This window comes from Wyeomyia smithii, chromosome 3 (genome assembly GCF_029784165.1).
Source record: "Wyeomyia smithii strain HCP4-BCI-WySm-NY-G18 chromosome 3, ASM2978416v1, whole genome shotgun sequence".
Taxonomy (NCBI): domain Eukaryota; kingdom Metazoa; phylum Arthropoda; class Insecta; order Diptera; family Culicidae; genus Wyeomyia; species Wyeomyia smithii.
This window is the reverse complement of record NC_073696.1, coordinates 165189245-165207230: the sequence shown is the minus strand read 5'-3', so window position 1 is coordinate 165207230 and position 17986 is coordinate 165189245. Positions and strand designations below refer to the sequence as shown.

General features: G+C 38.7%; 1 protein-coding gene across 6 annotated transcripts in view; it reads left to right on the top strand.

Annotated features, from left to right (window-relative positions):
• LOC129730678 (3-phosphoinositide-dependent protein kinase 1) overlaps positions 1-17986 on the top strand; it is a 114090-nt gene that overhangs the window by 82567 nt on the left and 13537 nt on the right. For 5 of the 6 annotated variants that reach the window (XM_055690206.1, XM_055690208.1, XM_055690207.1 and 2 more), the window contains one exon: positions 1586-2578. In XM_055690206.1, coding sequence (XP_055546181.1) covers positions 1586-2578 — 993 coding nt within the window. Of the gene's footprint in view, positions 1-1585; positions 2583-17986 lie in introns of all 6 variants that reach the window. The other variant, XM_055690210.1, reaches the window with a different exon arrangement.

Sequence of the window (17986 nt, the reverse complement as noted above, 5' to 3'; positions counted from 1 at the left end):
ATCGTGAAGAATTACAAAACAATTAGAAATGCTCTGAATCACAATTGAAGAAGTTAAGATATTTTCCTGTCACTCGCCAAAACCTTGATAACAACTACCGAAAAACGTGTAATTGAGCTCTCGCTATATAAGGTTATTGAAATAAACGTATTTTTTTAAAACATGAAGCTATATGCTGGGCTGGAGCTAACCTAGCATGAGTTTTATCGATTTAACCCTTAAATGCGCAATGTTGTTTTAAAACAACACTACTAAAAACGTTTTAAAGTATACGTATTTTAGTATTTTTTAGAAATAAATTTCATTAGAACAACTCTCTAGACTCTAACGAAGAAAACTTAACAGCTGGAAGTACTGTATTTGAATGTTTTGTTTTTATTTTTGGTGTCAAAATCTCGGAAACGAAAAAAAACATGTCGAGATTCCCGACTGGTGCTGACTGTCTTTGAAAATAAATTTTAAAATAAGGTTAGTGGTTAGTAAAAATGTTTGAATTATCAGTAATTATACTAACAAAAGGTCAATTTTAAAGATACTGTTAACAAAAGTAATTGTTTCGACTTTATTCTGCGATAAAGTCACAGTGTTGTTCAAAAACAACATGATAATATTTGCACATTAAAAAGTAAATCTTTTAATTTTTTTATGCATATTGGTTAGTTTTAGAGCAGTTAACCTGTTGAACAAAGATTTTATGTATTTAGATGATTTTTTAACATCGTGCTCATTTAAGGGTTAATGTCAAACAATTTTTATATTCAAAATTTTCGTTTGAATCGTTCTGGGCTCCAATTTCAGATAGTTTCGTTAAGTTTGCTTTTTGCTTAGATAGGAAAATTTTACTAATTCGCTCAATTAAATGATTGTCTTGGTAGTGCAGCTACGAACAAAGGTTTGATTTGAATATATATGCAATGACAGCGATTAAATAAAAGATATCCATTCTTTTAGTATATATTATTATTTAAAATGTTTTAAAGTTTCAGCATTCAGAAATGCACTTGTTAGATAAAATTGCAGCAAATACTAGAGTTGCAATTCTCTCTATTATTTGTTTTAATGGAATATAAGAATACCGTAGTCCAACGTCATGCGGTCGTGTCTTGAATACCACCCTCCTACTTTTTTTCTAATAGGGGAGGGAAGTTGCTGTGACGTGATGTACTTCTCCTGGGGGAGGGGAGGGGTGGTTCGTAAATGTGTGACAAAATGTGACAAGGGGGGAGGGGGAGTAAAATTTAATGAATATTTGCGTGACGCACTTAATGGATGTCGCCCTATGTACGAATTTTCATGGAAATCGGTTGTGTAGTTCTTCAGTCTATAGGGAACAGACAGACAAACATTCGCATTTGTAGATAAAAATAGAAGAAGATTTATGAACAAAAAATAGTTTCGTAACTATCCTGTTGTAAATAACATAACAATAATACAATAAGTTATGTCCATTAGTGTTATTGTTAAAATAGTTGGAACACTGGGGTTAACTTTTACAAATTGTAAAATTCAATTAGAACAAGTTTGAACCAAAATCAAAAAAATTCTCATATGTAGATATTAATCTATTTTTTGTTTTTTTTTTCAGTTAAGGTGTGTGAGAAACAGCTCATCGTGCGAGAAAAGAAACAGGAGTACGTCAAGCGCGAACGTGAAGCTCTTAATATTCTAAGCGGAACGCCAGGATTTCTAAGCCTATATTGCACGTTTCAAGACACTAGCAAACTGTATTTTGTTATGACGTATGCCAAAAATGGAACTCTATTACAATTGTTGGAAAAAACAAAGGCATTTGATAACTCAGCTGCGAAATTTTATTCTGCGCAAATCTTACAGTCCATCGAGCAAATGCATAATAATAAAATAATACACCGGGATTTGAAGCCAGAAAATATATTGCTGGATGAACATTTTCACACTATGATAGCAGACTTTGGCTCAGCCCGTATCGGAGATACAGGAGCTGATTGTAACAGCAGTAATGATAGCGAAAAAGAAAAATCAGATTCAGATTCAGATGAAGGAAACAATCGTCGGAAATATTTGAAACATAAACGAGGCAGCTTTGTTGGTACAGCGCAGTATGTATCACCAGAAATAATTAAAGGAAAACCTTCAAGCAGAGCTTCAGATCTCTGGTCACTAGGATGTATCATTTATCAATTGGTAGCTGGAGTTCCACCATTTCGTGGACCAAACGATTATTTAATTTTTCAAAAAATAACTAGGTTGGAATTAGAATTTCCTAGCGACTTCGATGAAGGAGCAAAGGATTTAGTCTCAAAGTTGTTAGTTCTTGACCCAAAAAATAGGTTAGGTGCCAGGGATAATTCTCCTTATGCTAGCATACGAAATCATCACTTTTTTGAAGCAACGGATTTTTCTGCTATACGCAAAGCGGTTTCGCCAGTTGTGCACTCCTCTGAAGGCATTGTAGTTGCTAAAGATGGCAGCGAGAATGATGGATTTAATTTTCCTGATCACATAACACCAGGTCTAGATGATAAACATTTAACAAGACTAATGGGTTTGGAATTAGGAGTGTCCCCGGATGTGCCAAGCTCATCGTCAGATGTTAAAAGTAAGTACGTATGTTTAATATACATTTTTTAAGGATATATGAGATAGTATGTTATACAGCTTCAGCGATAAATCTGGTGGCCATTTTTGTAGCCTAAGAAATTCGGTTAAAAAGAAAACAATATAAAAAAACAATTACTGAACGATTAATTCATTTCGAATGCATGTTGCCTTGTTTAGCTGTGATCAAGCTTATGAAAAGACTGCATATCCATGACAGCAACTGATTCGGCTGTCATTGCATTGCACAGCTCTCCCTGCTCCCCGTACATTTGGTACATAACCCATCAGTAACTGACGACAGCACACACATCCAATGCCAAACGGGCTGTTATTTTTCATCTTTTTATGTCTGTTGGTTATTCCAAGCTGTCGCAAATGACAGCCTATAATCTTCGACATTCTTCGGCACGAATCCGAGCGGGATGTCAGGTGGTTATAGGCGAATTTCTTTAGTCCACCAGCTCATCTCGTTTTGACCTGGAAGCAACCTAACTGCTGTCAAAACCCTTCTTTATTCGCTTGATTTTGACCCAGTATTGACATGGCGTGCTGCCCGAAGCGCACTGTAAAATTTGTCAGCTTGAACCCGCCACCGCACGTGCTTGGTTCGTAAACAATTATGTGGCATCTCTTTCGCACTTGCGTCGTAAATTGCGATGTGAAACGGTTGGCTTTGTATTCAATATCCCACCGGCATATAAAAGAGGAGAAACGAAAAAGTGTAAGTCGATGACAGCCGCAGTCGATCAGCCTGCTCAACAGCGCAAGCCAAGCTAACAGGACACCCTCAAAATGAGCAAACTAGGCTGTCATGTCCGAACGAACAAAATACATGCGCAAGAATGAGCTGTAGTGTGCAACACAAGACAGTAAGGGAACATCCATGAATTGCGTAGCATTTGAGGGGGGAGGAGGGGGTTTGCAGTTTTGAGACAAAATGTGACGAGGAGGAGGGTAGGTGGTCAAGCCAAGCTACGTAGCCAATATGAAATTTAGGAAAAAAGGTTTTTAATTGTTTTATTTTATCACTGTTTTGTCTGTTTAGGGTTATTTTTATTGCTTTCTTGTTTTTTCTTGTTCATTTATGTGTTTTGGTAATAAGAACAAGCAAAAAGCTACGTCATTCATGGATGTTTCCTAAAAAGAGAGAAAAGTTGTCAGTATCGTGTCACTCTCCAGTCTTTATTTGGCTGTGATACTAAAAATTAAAAAAATATTGCATTGCTGATTTACTCGTTATAACTTTATGTTCAGGAGCCGACTAACCCAAGTAACCATAAGCATTAGGAGATAGAACTAATTCAGGGCTGTTAATGCCAAATAGCTTTATATCATGTTTTTTTAATGTTTAGGGCATTATGCTGAACTAGCATTACTGAGAGCAAAATATGCGCTTAAAGGGCTACCGTAAGTGCTACGATGTAGTGTTTTAAATGCATATAGAAGACGCATTACATTTTTTCGTAAGTGCCAATAACGAGCGATATCGGGTGTTCAATTAAAAATAGACGGAACGTGGATACTCCACGTAAATGAAAAAAAAAACCTAAATTAATCCACCTAGCGGTCAGACCCAGCCTTTCTCATTCAAACTTTTATTTGTTAAAATAGATTTACATGAACGCTTTAATCCAATAAATGTATATTCACTCTTTAGGTTCTAGAATATTGATGTTGTAATCTATACATATAAAATGCAGTCCGGTCTGTCTGTCTGTCTGATCCATATAGGCTCAAAAACTACTGAACCGATCGACGTGAAAATTTGTATGTAGAGGTTTTTGGTGCCGATAAAGGTTCCTATGATAGTTTGAGACCCTTCCCTCTTCTGGAAGGGAGGGGTCCCATACAAATGAAACATAAATTTCTGCACAACTCAAGAACAAACCTAGCAAATGAAACCGAATTTGGCATGTGGATGTTTGAAGGGGTAACAAATATGTCCATAAAAGTTGAACGCTCCTACTTTTTCTGGAAGTGGAAATAAAACACAAATTTCTGCACATCTCGAGAGCTAACCAACTGAATGGCAGGCATGTCTAAACCCACACCACCACCCGCGTGTGTGTTTCAAGCGATGCCACGGAGGGTATTTAGATTGCCCTTCAGTGCGTATACAAAACGAAAAATCCGCAGTGTTCTAGATAAAACAGCCCTTCGGAAGATTCGGCAAACACAAACCCGAGTGTTCTCAACTTCGTGAGCCCTCGGGAGCCCGCATGCCTACACGTGTTTTCTCAAACGCTTCAATTCTTCAAAAGTTCATATAAAAAAAATATTGCAGGTGGTTGTATGCGGTGGCTAACATCCAACTATCCTTTATTATTCCGAAACTGCAAGCCCTCGGTTGCTTCATGTGCCGAAGTTCAAAATCCACGGTTGGCGTGTTTAGGAATGTCTCTCCAGTGTTTTGTCTTGAGCTCGCGACGAAAGGTAATACGAAATGCCCTGCGTGGTGTGTTTGTTAGCAGATGGGCCACATGCGCTTTGGAGTGCTGTGGTTTCCCCATGCCTGCTAAATGGAACCATATTTAGCAGGTGAATGTTTTTAGTAGAAACAAATTTGTTTCATAATCGACCTCAGGCAACATTTTGGATTGTAAGATGGCAACTTCCGGTTTCTGGAAAACAGCCAAAAATGGCCGAATTCCACCCAATATAATAATATCCGTATCTAGAATGATACACAGGAGCTAAAATCGGTCGAAATTGTTTTCAAATGCCATTATGAAATCCAAAATGGCGACTTCCGGTTTCGGAAAAACAGCGGCAAATGACCATATTCCACTCAATATGGGTATTTCCGGAACCGTAATGATACACTGGAGCCAAAAATCGACTTCAGACAACATTTTGAATTGTAAAATGACAACTTACGGTTCCTGGAAAACGGCCTGAAATGGACGATTCCTATTAAATATGAGTATCTCCGAAACCAGAAAGATGGACAGAAGCTGAAAATTAATCACAGACACAATCTTGAATTTCAAGATGGTGACTTCCGGTGTCTGGCAAACAGCCGGAAATGACCAAATACCATTGAATATGAATATTTTCGGAATCATAATTACGCCCAGATGACAGAAATTGATTTCACAGGCAATTTTGAAGTCCAAAATGACGACTTTCGATTTCTGAAAAACAGCCCAAAGTGACCAAATACCACCCAATATGAGTATCTCCGGAGACAGAATGTTACTAGAAGCTACAAATTGACCTCCATTATGAATTGTACGATGGCAACTTCTGGTTTCTGGACAACAGCCAAAGATGTCCGATTCCCGTCTAACATGAGTATCTCCGGATCTAGAATGATACACAACAGCTGAAATCGACCACAGACCTCAATTTGGATCCTAAGTTGGCGACTTCCGGTTCCTGGGAAACAGCGGAAAATGATCGAATAACACCCTATATGGGTATTTCTTCAACCAGAATGACGCTCAGAGGCCAGAAATTATCTAAAATACCATTTTGAAATCCAAGATGGCGACTTCTAGTTTGTGAAAAACAGCCTAAAATAACCAAATACCATCCAATATGAGTATCTCTGGAACCAGAATGATGCAATTAGCTAACAATTGACCTCAGGCACCATTTTAAATTGCTAAATGGCAACTTCTAGAAAACAGTCGAAAATGACCGAATAATACTCAATATGGATATTCCCGTAATCGAAATGATGCATAGAAACCAAACATTGACCCTGGACACCGTTTTGAATTTAAAGACGACCACTAGTTTCTGGAAAACAACCAAAATAACTAAATACCTCCCAATATGGGTATTTCCGGTGTTAGATTGATGCCAGAAAATCTGCTGAAAATGACCGAATGCCACCCAATATAAATATACTCAGAATTAAGGCGATGTACAGAAGCCAAAAGTCGTGGATGTTGTCATTTCGTTAAAACCAATCATTTGTTATTTGACTTTGATCATATCCTATGGCCGATTCGTCGTGCATTTGCAGATTTTAAACACATCGCAAGGAATCAATGAATTTGGAACGTTCAAATAGTACGATACCACATTTAAGTTTTGCTGAGGCCACATATATCGATCAAAGCAGGTATAGTTTTCAATAGTCTTCTTCTTTTCTTTCCATAACTTTTGAGCCACATATCGAATTGTTATGAAGTATGTTATTTGTAAGTTTGAGAAATGACAATAGAAATATTTAGAAAAACTGTGAATTGCTGATGGCGTACGTAAACTGCTTCGAAAGATGAACATACTTTACTGCGAAAGTTACTTTTGTCAGTTTGTTACCCTAGAATGGAGTTTCAGTTATCGCACAAGCCACAGGAGCATTTTGAAGAACAAGCACAAGGTCTAGATTGAATTTTCGACACACCAAGAACTTTGGTACATTGCAATGCGCTTGAAATTATGACAACTTTGGTTCTACTTTTTCGATTCAGATAATAATTTGAATTTTTATGAAAACTTTTTTTAAGAGTATCTATTTTCAATGCAAGCTAAATAACTTTTGTTATTCTTGTTTATACAAAATCAAATAAGAATACCGTTTCGTAAACCTTTTACTGTAAATAGCTTTAAAAAGTAATTGTTTTCGTTTGTTTAACCCTTTCCGACCGGGCCCGTATAATTGCGCAGGTAGGAGGTGACTTGAACAAAACCTTCTCTCTCGCTTTTTTCACGTCCTATTCATTGTTTTATTGTTCACAACGCTAGTGTCAACTAGAGATGGTCGGGTACGGGTATTTTTACCCGAAACCCGTACCCGACCCGTATCCGAGGGGTTCGGGTCGGGTTTCGGGCAACGCCAAAAAATATTTTACGGGTTCGGGTCGGGTACGGGTAATTTAAAATACAAGGCTTCGGGTTCGGGTCGGGTACGGGTCGGGTACGGGTTTGAAAAATTCTTAATTGGTCGGGTACGGGTCGGGTACGGGTAATTCGAATTTCGTGCATTATGAGAATTTAATTTTTAACATTACAAGCCTAGGTGTTTCCTCAATGTCGATAATCGGAAAGATGGGAGAAGAAATCGCCCATTCTCACTCAACGAGAGATCGCCCAATACCTATTCTGACAGTTGCCGGCAGTGTTTGCATCAAAAGCATTCATGCATTCATGCTTTCTCTCTCTAATGTGAAAGTGAATAGTTTTTCCTGCAAGCGTTCTGAGTTAAATGTCATTTTTGCCGGTTTTTTTTTTCATATCTGCCAGGGAAACCGCAGACAATTGAGATGTTTGGTACGAAGCAAATAAATGAGATTTGACAGATGTAGTGAATTATCAAACTTTTCTCAAGTTATAAACAATATTAACTTTGACCTTATTATAATATTTAGATTTCAGGTTGCTGCGATGTTCACATAAAACTTGTCGTTTATTTTAAACTCTATCAGACATGCACTTTTCACCATTCTCCGTGTTGTTCTAGTGGGGTAAATTAACATATAGTGGACCCCCTCCCTATGGTGGCCCACCCGCCAGATTGATTCATTTTATGAAAAACTCGAGTGATTTTCAAAAAACTTCCATCGGGAAACATCTTGTCCAGCCAGTCTGCATCATAAGATTGATAAAATAAAGGGATCCACTAAAAGTTAATTTACCCTATTCTTCTACTTGTTTGGATCTGATTCATTATGAAGCTATTCTAAATCTTTCAAAAAAAATCTATTGAATTTTTATTAATCTCTCGAAAACAAAATAAAAGTTTTCAGCAATTTATATGAAACATACGAATGCATTCAAAATAGATAATTGAAATCCCTGATCAATTTTAATATGAGGTAACACACACGAAAAATGAATCCCAAATGCTCCGTACACAGTTATGGATAGATATTTTGCAGAGCAATTAAAATGGTCAAATTTTTTATCATCAGATCAGATGAGCGGACAGGTGCTACACTGGATTCTAGGAGAACCAATATATCGCCTGGAACTCCGGGCTCAATAATATTCGTTCACATGAACACTCGGTTCTAACCTAACTCCGGCCATCATCTCGAGAAACCACCTATGACAATAAGTGCATAAAATGTACGAAGTACTCGGATATATTGAAAAAAAAAATAAGAAAATAAAATTTAATTTAATTTAATTTAATTTAATTAAACGAAAAAAAACAAAATCCAGGACGGGTCGGGTACGGGTCGGGTACCGGCAATTTCGGCGTTTTTTTTCGGGTACGGGTCAGGTACGGGTAATTGGAACAACTATTTTTCGGGTTCGGGTCGGGTAAGGGTATTTTAATCAAACCAGACTTCGGGTTCGGGTCGGGTACGGGTTTGAAAATTCCCGATGAGTCGGGTACGGGTCGGGTACGGGTAACAAATTTCCCATACCCGACCATCTCTAGTGTCAACATCGCAGCTGCTACGAAAAATAAAAAACCGGAGCAAGAAAGTGTTTTTAAATAGGAATTGCTTCGATTTATGTTTTGTTGTCCGTCATATTTTACCTACACAATTGTGTGGGCTCGGTCGGAAAAGGGTTAACCAAAACAGATCAAAGTGGTCCAAAATATTACAAAACACGAGCAATAAATATAGCGATATGACTATTTACATATTAAAAAGTTAGCGATTAGCGATTAGCGAAAGCTCCGCCAATGTGGGTTTAGCGTTTAGCGATTATCGAGCTAAATTTTCCGGTTAGCGACTTAGCGATTAGCGTCGCTAAATTTTCGGTTAGCGGTGCCCACCACTGGTACCTTCACATTGTTCCATTTCGGGTAATGAGAAGGCTGACTCTTGAGCTAAGGTGGGTGCATTCGATGGCGATATTTATGATAGACCAATTGCTTACGATGAATTTCATAGTATTTTGCGTCAGAGAACACTTAACAGTTGGCAATCATCATGGAACTCAGATGAACTGGGACGGTGGCTACATTCCATTTTTCCTAAGGTATCGACGAAAGCATGGTTCAAGGGGTTGGATGTTGGTCGAGACTTCATTCGCGTGATGTCCAGACTTATGTCCAATCACTACACGGTAAACACGCACCTCTTTCGTATAAGGCTTGTAGACAGTAATCACTGCGTTTGTGGCGATGGCTACCATGACATCGAGCATGTTGTTTGGTCGTGTGCCGAATTCTGTGATGTTAGGTCCGAGCTAATAGATTCCCTTCGGGCCCGAGGAAAACAACCGAACGTTCCCGTTAGAGACATTCTAGGAAGCGGTGATCTTCAGTACATGACACAACTGTACTGTTATTTGAAAAAGGCTGACATTAAAATTTAAAATTCTTTTGTCTATTTGTCAGAATACCCGTATACGACGCTGGAGACACGAACACGTAGAGCCTGCATCTATGTTTGAAAAACAAAAAGAACACCAGTCGAAACACAAATAGATCGTATATACTAATTAGTTTTAAGCAAGAATTGTATCTCCCCTCCTCTCACCTTTAATCCCCACTAGGTCGTAGCCGGCCGCGAGAAACAAAAAAAGTGCCTCCTTCCTTTTTCCGCTAATCTAGAATTAATAAAAAGTGTACTTGGCTCAGTTAAACATAAAATTGTATCGTGCCGTGTCAAATAAACCATGTATATAATATTTTCCTCAACATTCGTACGTAAAAAGACACCCCTTTGGCATCGCGCCATGTTTCAAGTATAGTCACTGTATGTTTTACTAGTCTGGCGGAGTGGATTCGGGAACCAATTTTAACTGTTATAACGGTAACCAGTCAATGGAAATTCAATCCGACTGGTTCCCGTTATAACAGTTAAAATTGGTTTCCGAATCCACTCCGCCAGACTAGTAAAACATACAGTGACTATAGTTTCAAGGGCTAACATCTCAACATATGTGTAAACGAGATAGCATATCACCGCTTATTTTCATACATTCATATCTTACTGCTGACAGCAGGCACAGATTAATTTGAGCCCAGGACATGAGTTCACTGTCTTTCACTGTTACTCGGTATAGACCATTTCTCGCTAAACATGTGAAAAGGGCCCATGTGCCATATGTAAACACGCCACAATTTCTCGTTTTTCAATGAATACAAGCTAAATCTACCCTTACAAATAAGATTGTTTGATTAAGAGTAAATTCTTTTATCAATAAATCTTATTGGTAAGGGCAGATTTCGCTTGTATTAATCAAAAAACGAGAAATTTTGGCTTGTTTATATATGGCACTTGGCCCCTTTTCACACATGTTTGGCGAGATTTTACGATACGTTTCTGAACTCAATTCATGAATGAAATTTTGACAGGAAGTTCGGAACCGCTGACATAACGCACGTAAAAGAAACATCAATATCAGCAGGATCCGTGACACCTGTCAGTTCGTAAAATGGTCTATAGGGATGTCAAAGGCTCGTAAAAAGGTCTATTGGCAACAGAAATGTTGCCAGGTTTATTTCTTTTTTGATAAAATACGTGAAGACTTCAAATTGATATGAGCAGAGTTTACAAAAGGGTGGATGATTTAATACGAATTTTAGCGTTCGCCATTATGGCGCGTGAAAATCTGGATACCAGCTTTTCTATATCATTTGAAAAAGCCGCGTTTTCTTAACAAAACGTGATTTTAAAAAAATGTTTATCGTTTTCCTTCGATTTTAAAATGAATAATAAAAAACTGCTCGAAGTGTCTTAAATGACATTTGACACACGTACGGTATATGGGAGAATTGAGTTGTTTAGATATATCAGTTTTTTATGTCACCTGAAAGAGCTGCATTTTCTAAGCAAAACGTGATGTCCAAAAATCTTCTATTGGTGTCATTTAATTTTTAAATAACGAATTAAAACTGATCGAAATCGTTACAATGAAAGCTCGCCCATATACCAACTGTTATTGTAGCGATTTTTATTTTTCATTCAAAAATCGAAGGACAATGATAAAAAACTTAGAAAAAATCACGTTTTGCTCAGAAAATTACACTGTTTCACCTGATATATAAAAATCAGGAATCCGTGAGTAGCTAAACAACCCAATTGTCATTTAAGGTATTTAGAGCAGTTTGTTATTCTTCATATAAAAATCGAGGGACAACGATAAACATTTTTTAAAAATCACGTTTTATTCAGAAAATTGCAATTATTAAATTAAACACAAAAATAGGCGGGACGAAGTTTGCCTGGTCAGCTAGTTCCGAATAAAAACTTGCGCAACTTATTTTTCTAAACTTGTTTGTTTACTTAAGTGATGTTACTCATTAACAAACCTCATAAAAACACTCAGATCCATATCGCGCTGATTTCCTGATCATCTGGGGTACTAGCCTCATAGCTTCCTAAATTTCGGATGTTTCAATTCTTTTGAGCTCCTCCTTCATTTTTCGATCAAACAATCGACGTTATTTCGCTCTGTAACCTTTATATAGACCATTCGCTTCAAATTTGCCCAGAAAGTTTTAATAGACTGCAGTTGTGGCACATTTTGAGGGTTGCATTCTTTCGGAATAAACTCGATATTGCTTTGCCGCAAATCCGCTAAAGTTGCATTAGCATAGTGTGACACTACAAGGTCTGGCCAAAACAGTACTTTGTCATTGTTATGGTACTTATATTCTAAGTTTTATACCCATTTCATGCATATACTTTTAATTCATTTTTGGATCAACCTGATACCTGATGACCCAGCTTTCGCCGACCAACCAGCCGTTTCCGGCTTCAACTTCGCTCGAACTTTGCTGTCTTACAAAGTGCACTTTCGTCCGGAACCAGATTTTCTTCTGAAGGTACTTCCATTCTCGAAGAGTTTGACAATAATGTATATGAATGTTTTTTTTATATCCAAGATTTTTAAAATAGTGGAACATTTCACTTTTAGATTTTTCTTTATTCTGCTCACAAAAATTGTTAATCAGTTGATGACGGTCTTCTTCCGACAACGCCATTTTCTTAACTAAGCGTCACTTGACAGAATCGACTGGTCGTGTTGCATGTTATATAAAAGTGGATCTTCATTTTGTGGAAAAGGATTTTACAATTTGTGCAGCACTTCGAAATCGTAGACCAATTTAAAAGTTGTTCGGATTTATTTCCTCACACGTTAGTGAGTTAATGTCGCGCGCAGCATCGTTACATTCCGTCACTTAAACTCGGTCTCCGACAACAACGACTGTGACACCTCCTTCCTTACAATCGCCTTCTTTACCCTAACGATCGCAAGGACGTGGCCGGCGCCGTTATGGATCTATACAACGCGGGAGCTAATGGATCCGCAAAGCGCTTTCCGACGAAGGTTACTTAAGGATCCTTCGCTCGCAACCGCCTGATCATTTTTCGTTTAATTTCGAGTGGGATTTTGGGCTTAAATACCACATGTGATTCATCTTTTCAATTCCAGCATGTGAAACGATATTATCAATTTCGGCATATGCAAACCAATCACGTGAAAAAATCATATCCTTTTTTGCATACTAGTTCATTGATATGATGACGACAATTAACGCAAGTAAGATTAGTTTACGATCGAGCAAATCATCTAGGAGAAAACAGCACCTCTTGTCCGAAAAATTTCTATCCACTAGCGTATTATGAACTCCTTCGACGATTTTTTGCTAGAGCCCGATTCAATTTTAAACACGTCCAAGAACTTTGCTGATGATATTCATGTATTTATTCATATTCGATAAATATATAGTCTTAGACACAGTTGATATTTGGATATATGGATATATGGCGGATTTATTACACAAGTTCGCTCTGCGACTCCTCGGTGAGCACTCTAATGGCGTGCACACTTTTGGCTTTTTTTTACCTATGCCACACACAAAACTGGTAACTCTGTTTGTGCTATTGTATATTCAGTTTTACTACCTGTGTTTAAATTCCGTTAATTCATCGTGAACCCGTACTCTCGAGTTACTTCTGTGCTTTGAAACCAATATTGGGCTAACAGTGAACACTGGAAGAGTGAAGTACAGTTATTTTTTGTGCTAATTTGCCCAATTCAATACTCTCAAGTGGATCGGATTGTGTGCTGGCATTGCCATTGTTATTGTTTGGAATCGTGTAGCAGAGCAAGCAGCAAGTGTTCTTCCTTGCCTATCCAAAGGCGTTTATCAAGCATGGAAAAGAAATTATGCGGCGAGTGCAAACTCGAAGTTAATGATCTCGAACCGGTCCGCTGTGGTTTTTGTGATGCTCGCTACCACATTAACCAACAGTGCTGTGGATTCAATAGCAGAGTTTGCAAAGACCTTTTTTCGCAAGGTAAAATCATGTTTATTTGCCCGCACTGTAGAGATAAATTGAACGGTCAATCGATCGGTGCTTATGTGGCTGACATGATAGATAAACAACCTCCCCCGAATTCACAACAGCTTATTGATTTACCGGCTCAAGTGCAAAAACTTGCCGAGGTAGTTGAGGGTTTGAGTAAGAAAATTGACAACATGCCTCATAAACCACTGAATATTGATGGTTCTGCTAGCACCCCTATAAATTTATCAGCGACACCAGTCTGGCCAGCATGAAATCCTAAGCGCCGTCGTGCTGATCGTTTGCCAGTGGAAATTGCATCTGACCGCGGCACTAACACCATCGACATCAGCGATCTCTCTGTGCCGTCTATTACTTCTGCAGCAGCACAGAAATGTTTTTGGCTTTATTTATCTGGTTTAAACCCAAAAATAAGCGACGGCGATTTGCAAAAAATTGTATCACGTTGCTTGAATGGAATTGAGCCCATTGCAGTAATTCGACTAGTACAGCGAGGTGCTGATACAAGCAATTTTTCGTACGTATCGTATAAAATCGGATTGGACCCGGATGTGAAATCTATTGCCCTGGATCCTGCTTCTTGGCCAGCTGGACTGTTATTTGGGGAATTCGTCGACCGTCCAAAAAACTAACTCCTGGAAGCAGAACACAGTCTGCTACATCATTTGCTGTAACAGAACCTACTATTTTGCGTTCTTTCATTGACGGTGGGAGCTTACGGGCTCCCACCAGAGGCGAGTATTCCGTAAATTCTTTTGCGCCCCCTGTGCTGTATGGCTCGTCTTTTCAGAACACCGTTTGTGATGTGACCAACGTTAGTATGTACTACCAGAACGTGCGTGGATTGAGAACGAAGATTGACGATATCTTTTTGGCGACCAATGACTGCAACTACGATGTGATTATGCTAACCGAGACGGGATTGAATGACAGTATACTCTCACCACAGCTATTCGGCAGTGCCTTCAACGTATTTCGATGCGATCGGAGTCCAATGAACAGCAATAAACGTTCTTTCGGAGGTGTTTTGATCGCTGTCGCACGGCATCACACTAGCACAATCTTTGAATCTGTACATGCAAACTGTCTTGAGCAGGTATGCGTAAAAGCCTTAATCCATGGCCTAAAACTCCTACAATGCGCGATATACATTCCTCCTGACAAGAGTAACGATAGTACTATCGTTGATGCTCACGTCGCTTCCGTTCGAGACTTTTTTGCGAGCAGCGCAGACGATTGCACGTTGATGGTATGCGGCGACTATAATCAACCGCGTTTAGCATGGGATAACTGTAATGGTGTCATAAAACATGATGAGTCTACGCAGCTACCGAATGCAAGTGCTACTCTCATCGACGGCATGGATTTTCTCAATCTAAACCAGGCAAATTTAATTCGAAATCACCTTGGACGCGTGCTTGATTTGGTGTTTTACAACTCTGATTGCGAAATTTCCGTAGAGGAGTGTGTTGCCCCGATGCTGCCCGTTGATTTACACCATCCTCCATTGACAATCTCAACTCCCACCACTAAAAATGCGATGGCTGGTTCTAGTCTCCCTTCCGCGAGGCGAGTATTAAATTATAGAAAAATTGATTTTGTAGCTTTCAATGCTTTTATATCGAACATTGATTGGCCAGCACTGTGGCCAGACAGTAACGATGCGGACTCGATGGCAGCAAATTTTTGCGCACTTGTTGGATCATGGCTTGCAGATAATTTGCCATTTGTTAGACGACCTTCTTACCCTGCTTGGAGTAATCACAGTTTGAGAGTTTTGAAACGTAAACGGAACGCATGTTTGCGCAAACTCCGTCGTTTACGGTCAGATGAATCGAAGTATGATTTTAAACGTTCAAGTGAGGAGTATCGACGGCTGAATTCAAGTCTCTACAAGTCATACGTGTTGGGAGTTCAAACAGACCTGCGTAGAAACCCGAAAATTTTTTGGAATTTCGTTAATTCAAAACGGAAATGCTTCTCGACCCCAACGGACGTGTATTTGGAAGAAATGGTATCCTGCTCGGATTCTGATTCTTGCGAACTTTTTGCGAAATTTTTCTCTTCTGTATTCGCCTCCGATTGTGCCTCGAATGACGATGCTGCTCGCGCCGCTGCGAATGTTCCTGCAGATCTTGTTGATCTTGACATCTTCGAAGTTACACATGATATGGTTACTGCCGCCGCTAAGAAACTCAAATGTTCGTACACTGTTGGTCCCGATGGAATACCTGCCGTGCTTTTGTGCCGATGCATTGATATTCTAGCCGCTCCACTTTGCACCATATTCAACAAGTCTTTGGTACAAGGGAAGTTCCCCGAGATCTGGAAGCACTCCTATATGTTCCCGGTCTTCAAAAGTGGTGATCGTCGTAATGTCAAAAATTACCGTGGAATAACCAATTTGTCTGCCGCGTCTAAACTTTTCGAGATCGTTGTAAGCTCTGTTATATTGAGTAGCGCACGCAACTACATTTCTTCGGACCAGCATGGTTTTCTCCCCGGACGATCTGTGACAACAAATCTCATGCATTTCACGTCGCATTGCATTTCAGAACTCGAACGTAAAGTACAAGTCGATGTCATTTACACGGACCTCAAGGCTGCTTTTGACCGAATCGACCATAAAACATTGTTAAACAAAATCTCCCGTCTTGGTGCCTCATCTCGGTTCGTTAAGTGGCTTGAATCGTTCCTGCGTGATAGAATTTTACAAGTCAAGCTGGGATCCGGTGTATCGTCTGCGTTCACAAATAAGTCTGGTGTACCACAAGGTAGTAACCTTGGGCCGCTTCTCTTCATTATTTTCTTCAACGATGTCGCTGATACTCTTGGGATCGGTTGCAGATTAGTTTACGCCGATGATTTGAAAATATACTTGACGATTCGCAACACCGAGGATTGTTATCGTTTGCAATCACTTTTAAATACATTTGTGACGTGGTGTAAACTAAACTCTCTGATTATAAGTACTGCAAAATGTGAAGTGATAACATTTCATCGCACTCAAACACCAATCATTTTCAACTATACTGTCGATGGAGAAGTGCTGCGTAGAGTAGATTGCGTAACTGATCTTGGCGTTATTCTTGACCGAAAGCTTACTTTTGATAAACATCGCGCTGCAGTTATTTCGAGAGCAAGTAGGCAATTGGGATTCATCGCTAAAGTTGCGCGCGACTTCAAGGACCCTCACTGTATGAAAGCACTGTATTGTTCGCTAGTGCGCCCCTTACTTGAAAACGTTAGTGTAGTCTGGACTCCGCACCAACTTTCATGGAACCTGCGCCTTGAGCGTGTACAAAGACGGTTCATTCGACTGGCCCTGAGAGATTTACCTTGGCATGATCCTACCAACCTACCACCCTATCCGGACCGTTGCCGCCTACTTGGACTTGACACTCTTGACCGCCGCCGTAAGTTACAGCAGGCTGTATTTATCGCCAAGATTTTGAATTCTGAACTGGATTCCCCGAAGCTGCTGTCCATGATGAATTTTCGTGCATCACAACGCATGCTAAGGCCCTCTTCTATGCTTGCAAACCAATACCATCGTACAAACTTTGGTTTTTATGAACCTGCTGCGTTTAGTGTAAGAACTTTCACGAGTGTAGAGCATTTATTTGAGTATGGTGAGCCTAGTCATATTTTTAAACATAGATTAATTAATTGTAGAAACTTTTAATGGCTCTTTTAACATTCATTAAGACTTTACGTCAGATGATATAAATAAATAAATAAATAAATGAATAAATAAATAAATAAATTATTTTCATATTTGGAAGAGTTTTTTTTTGACAAAAACTGTTTATAAATAAATATCATTTTTTTTAATAATTCTCTATATTAAAAAACTTATTTCATTAACCTTAGGTAAAATTGTTGTATATTTTCATTATATTTATAGAATATAATTTCGTAGAAATAGTTCTAGTTGTTGTTTATAATTATGCACTTCAAACCAGCACGAGCCACCGTGCGAGATTTTCAATAATTCCACTATTTTGTTAAATTCTCATATCTAAACTTACCATCAAATCAATGCAAATAAAACTTCTCTGTGTCGCTTCTTGGACCTCGAAAACAAAAAAAAAATCACCTCCGACTTATGAGGAGAGCCTCATTATTCCGGATACCCACCTTAGAATGTGTGAATATGTAACTTTGTTTTTTATATTGCTTTAATTTGAATTCAACATGCAACAACAATATAATTAACAAAGTTTTGT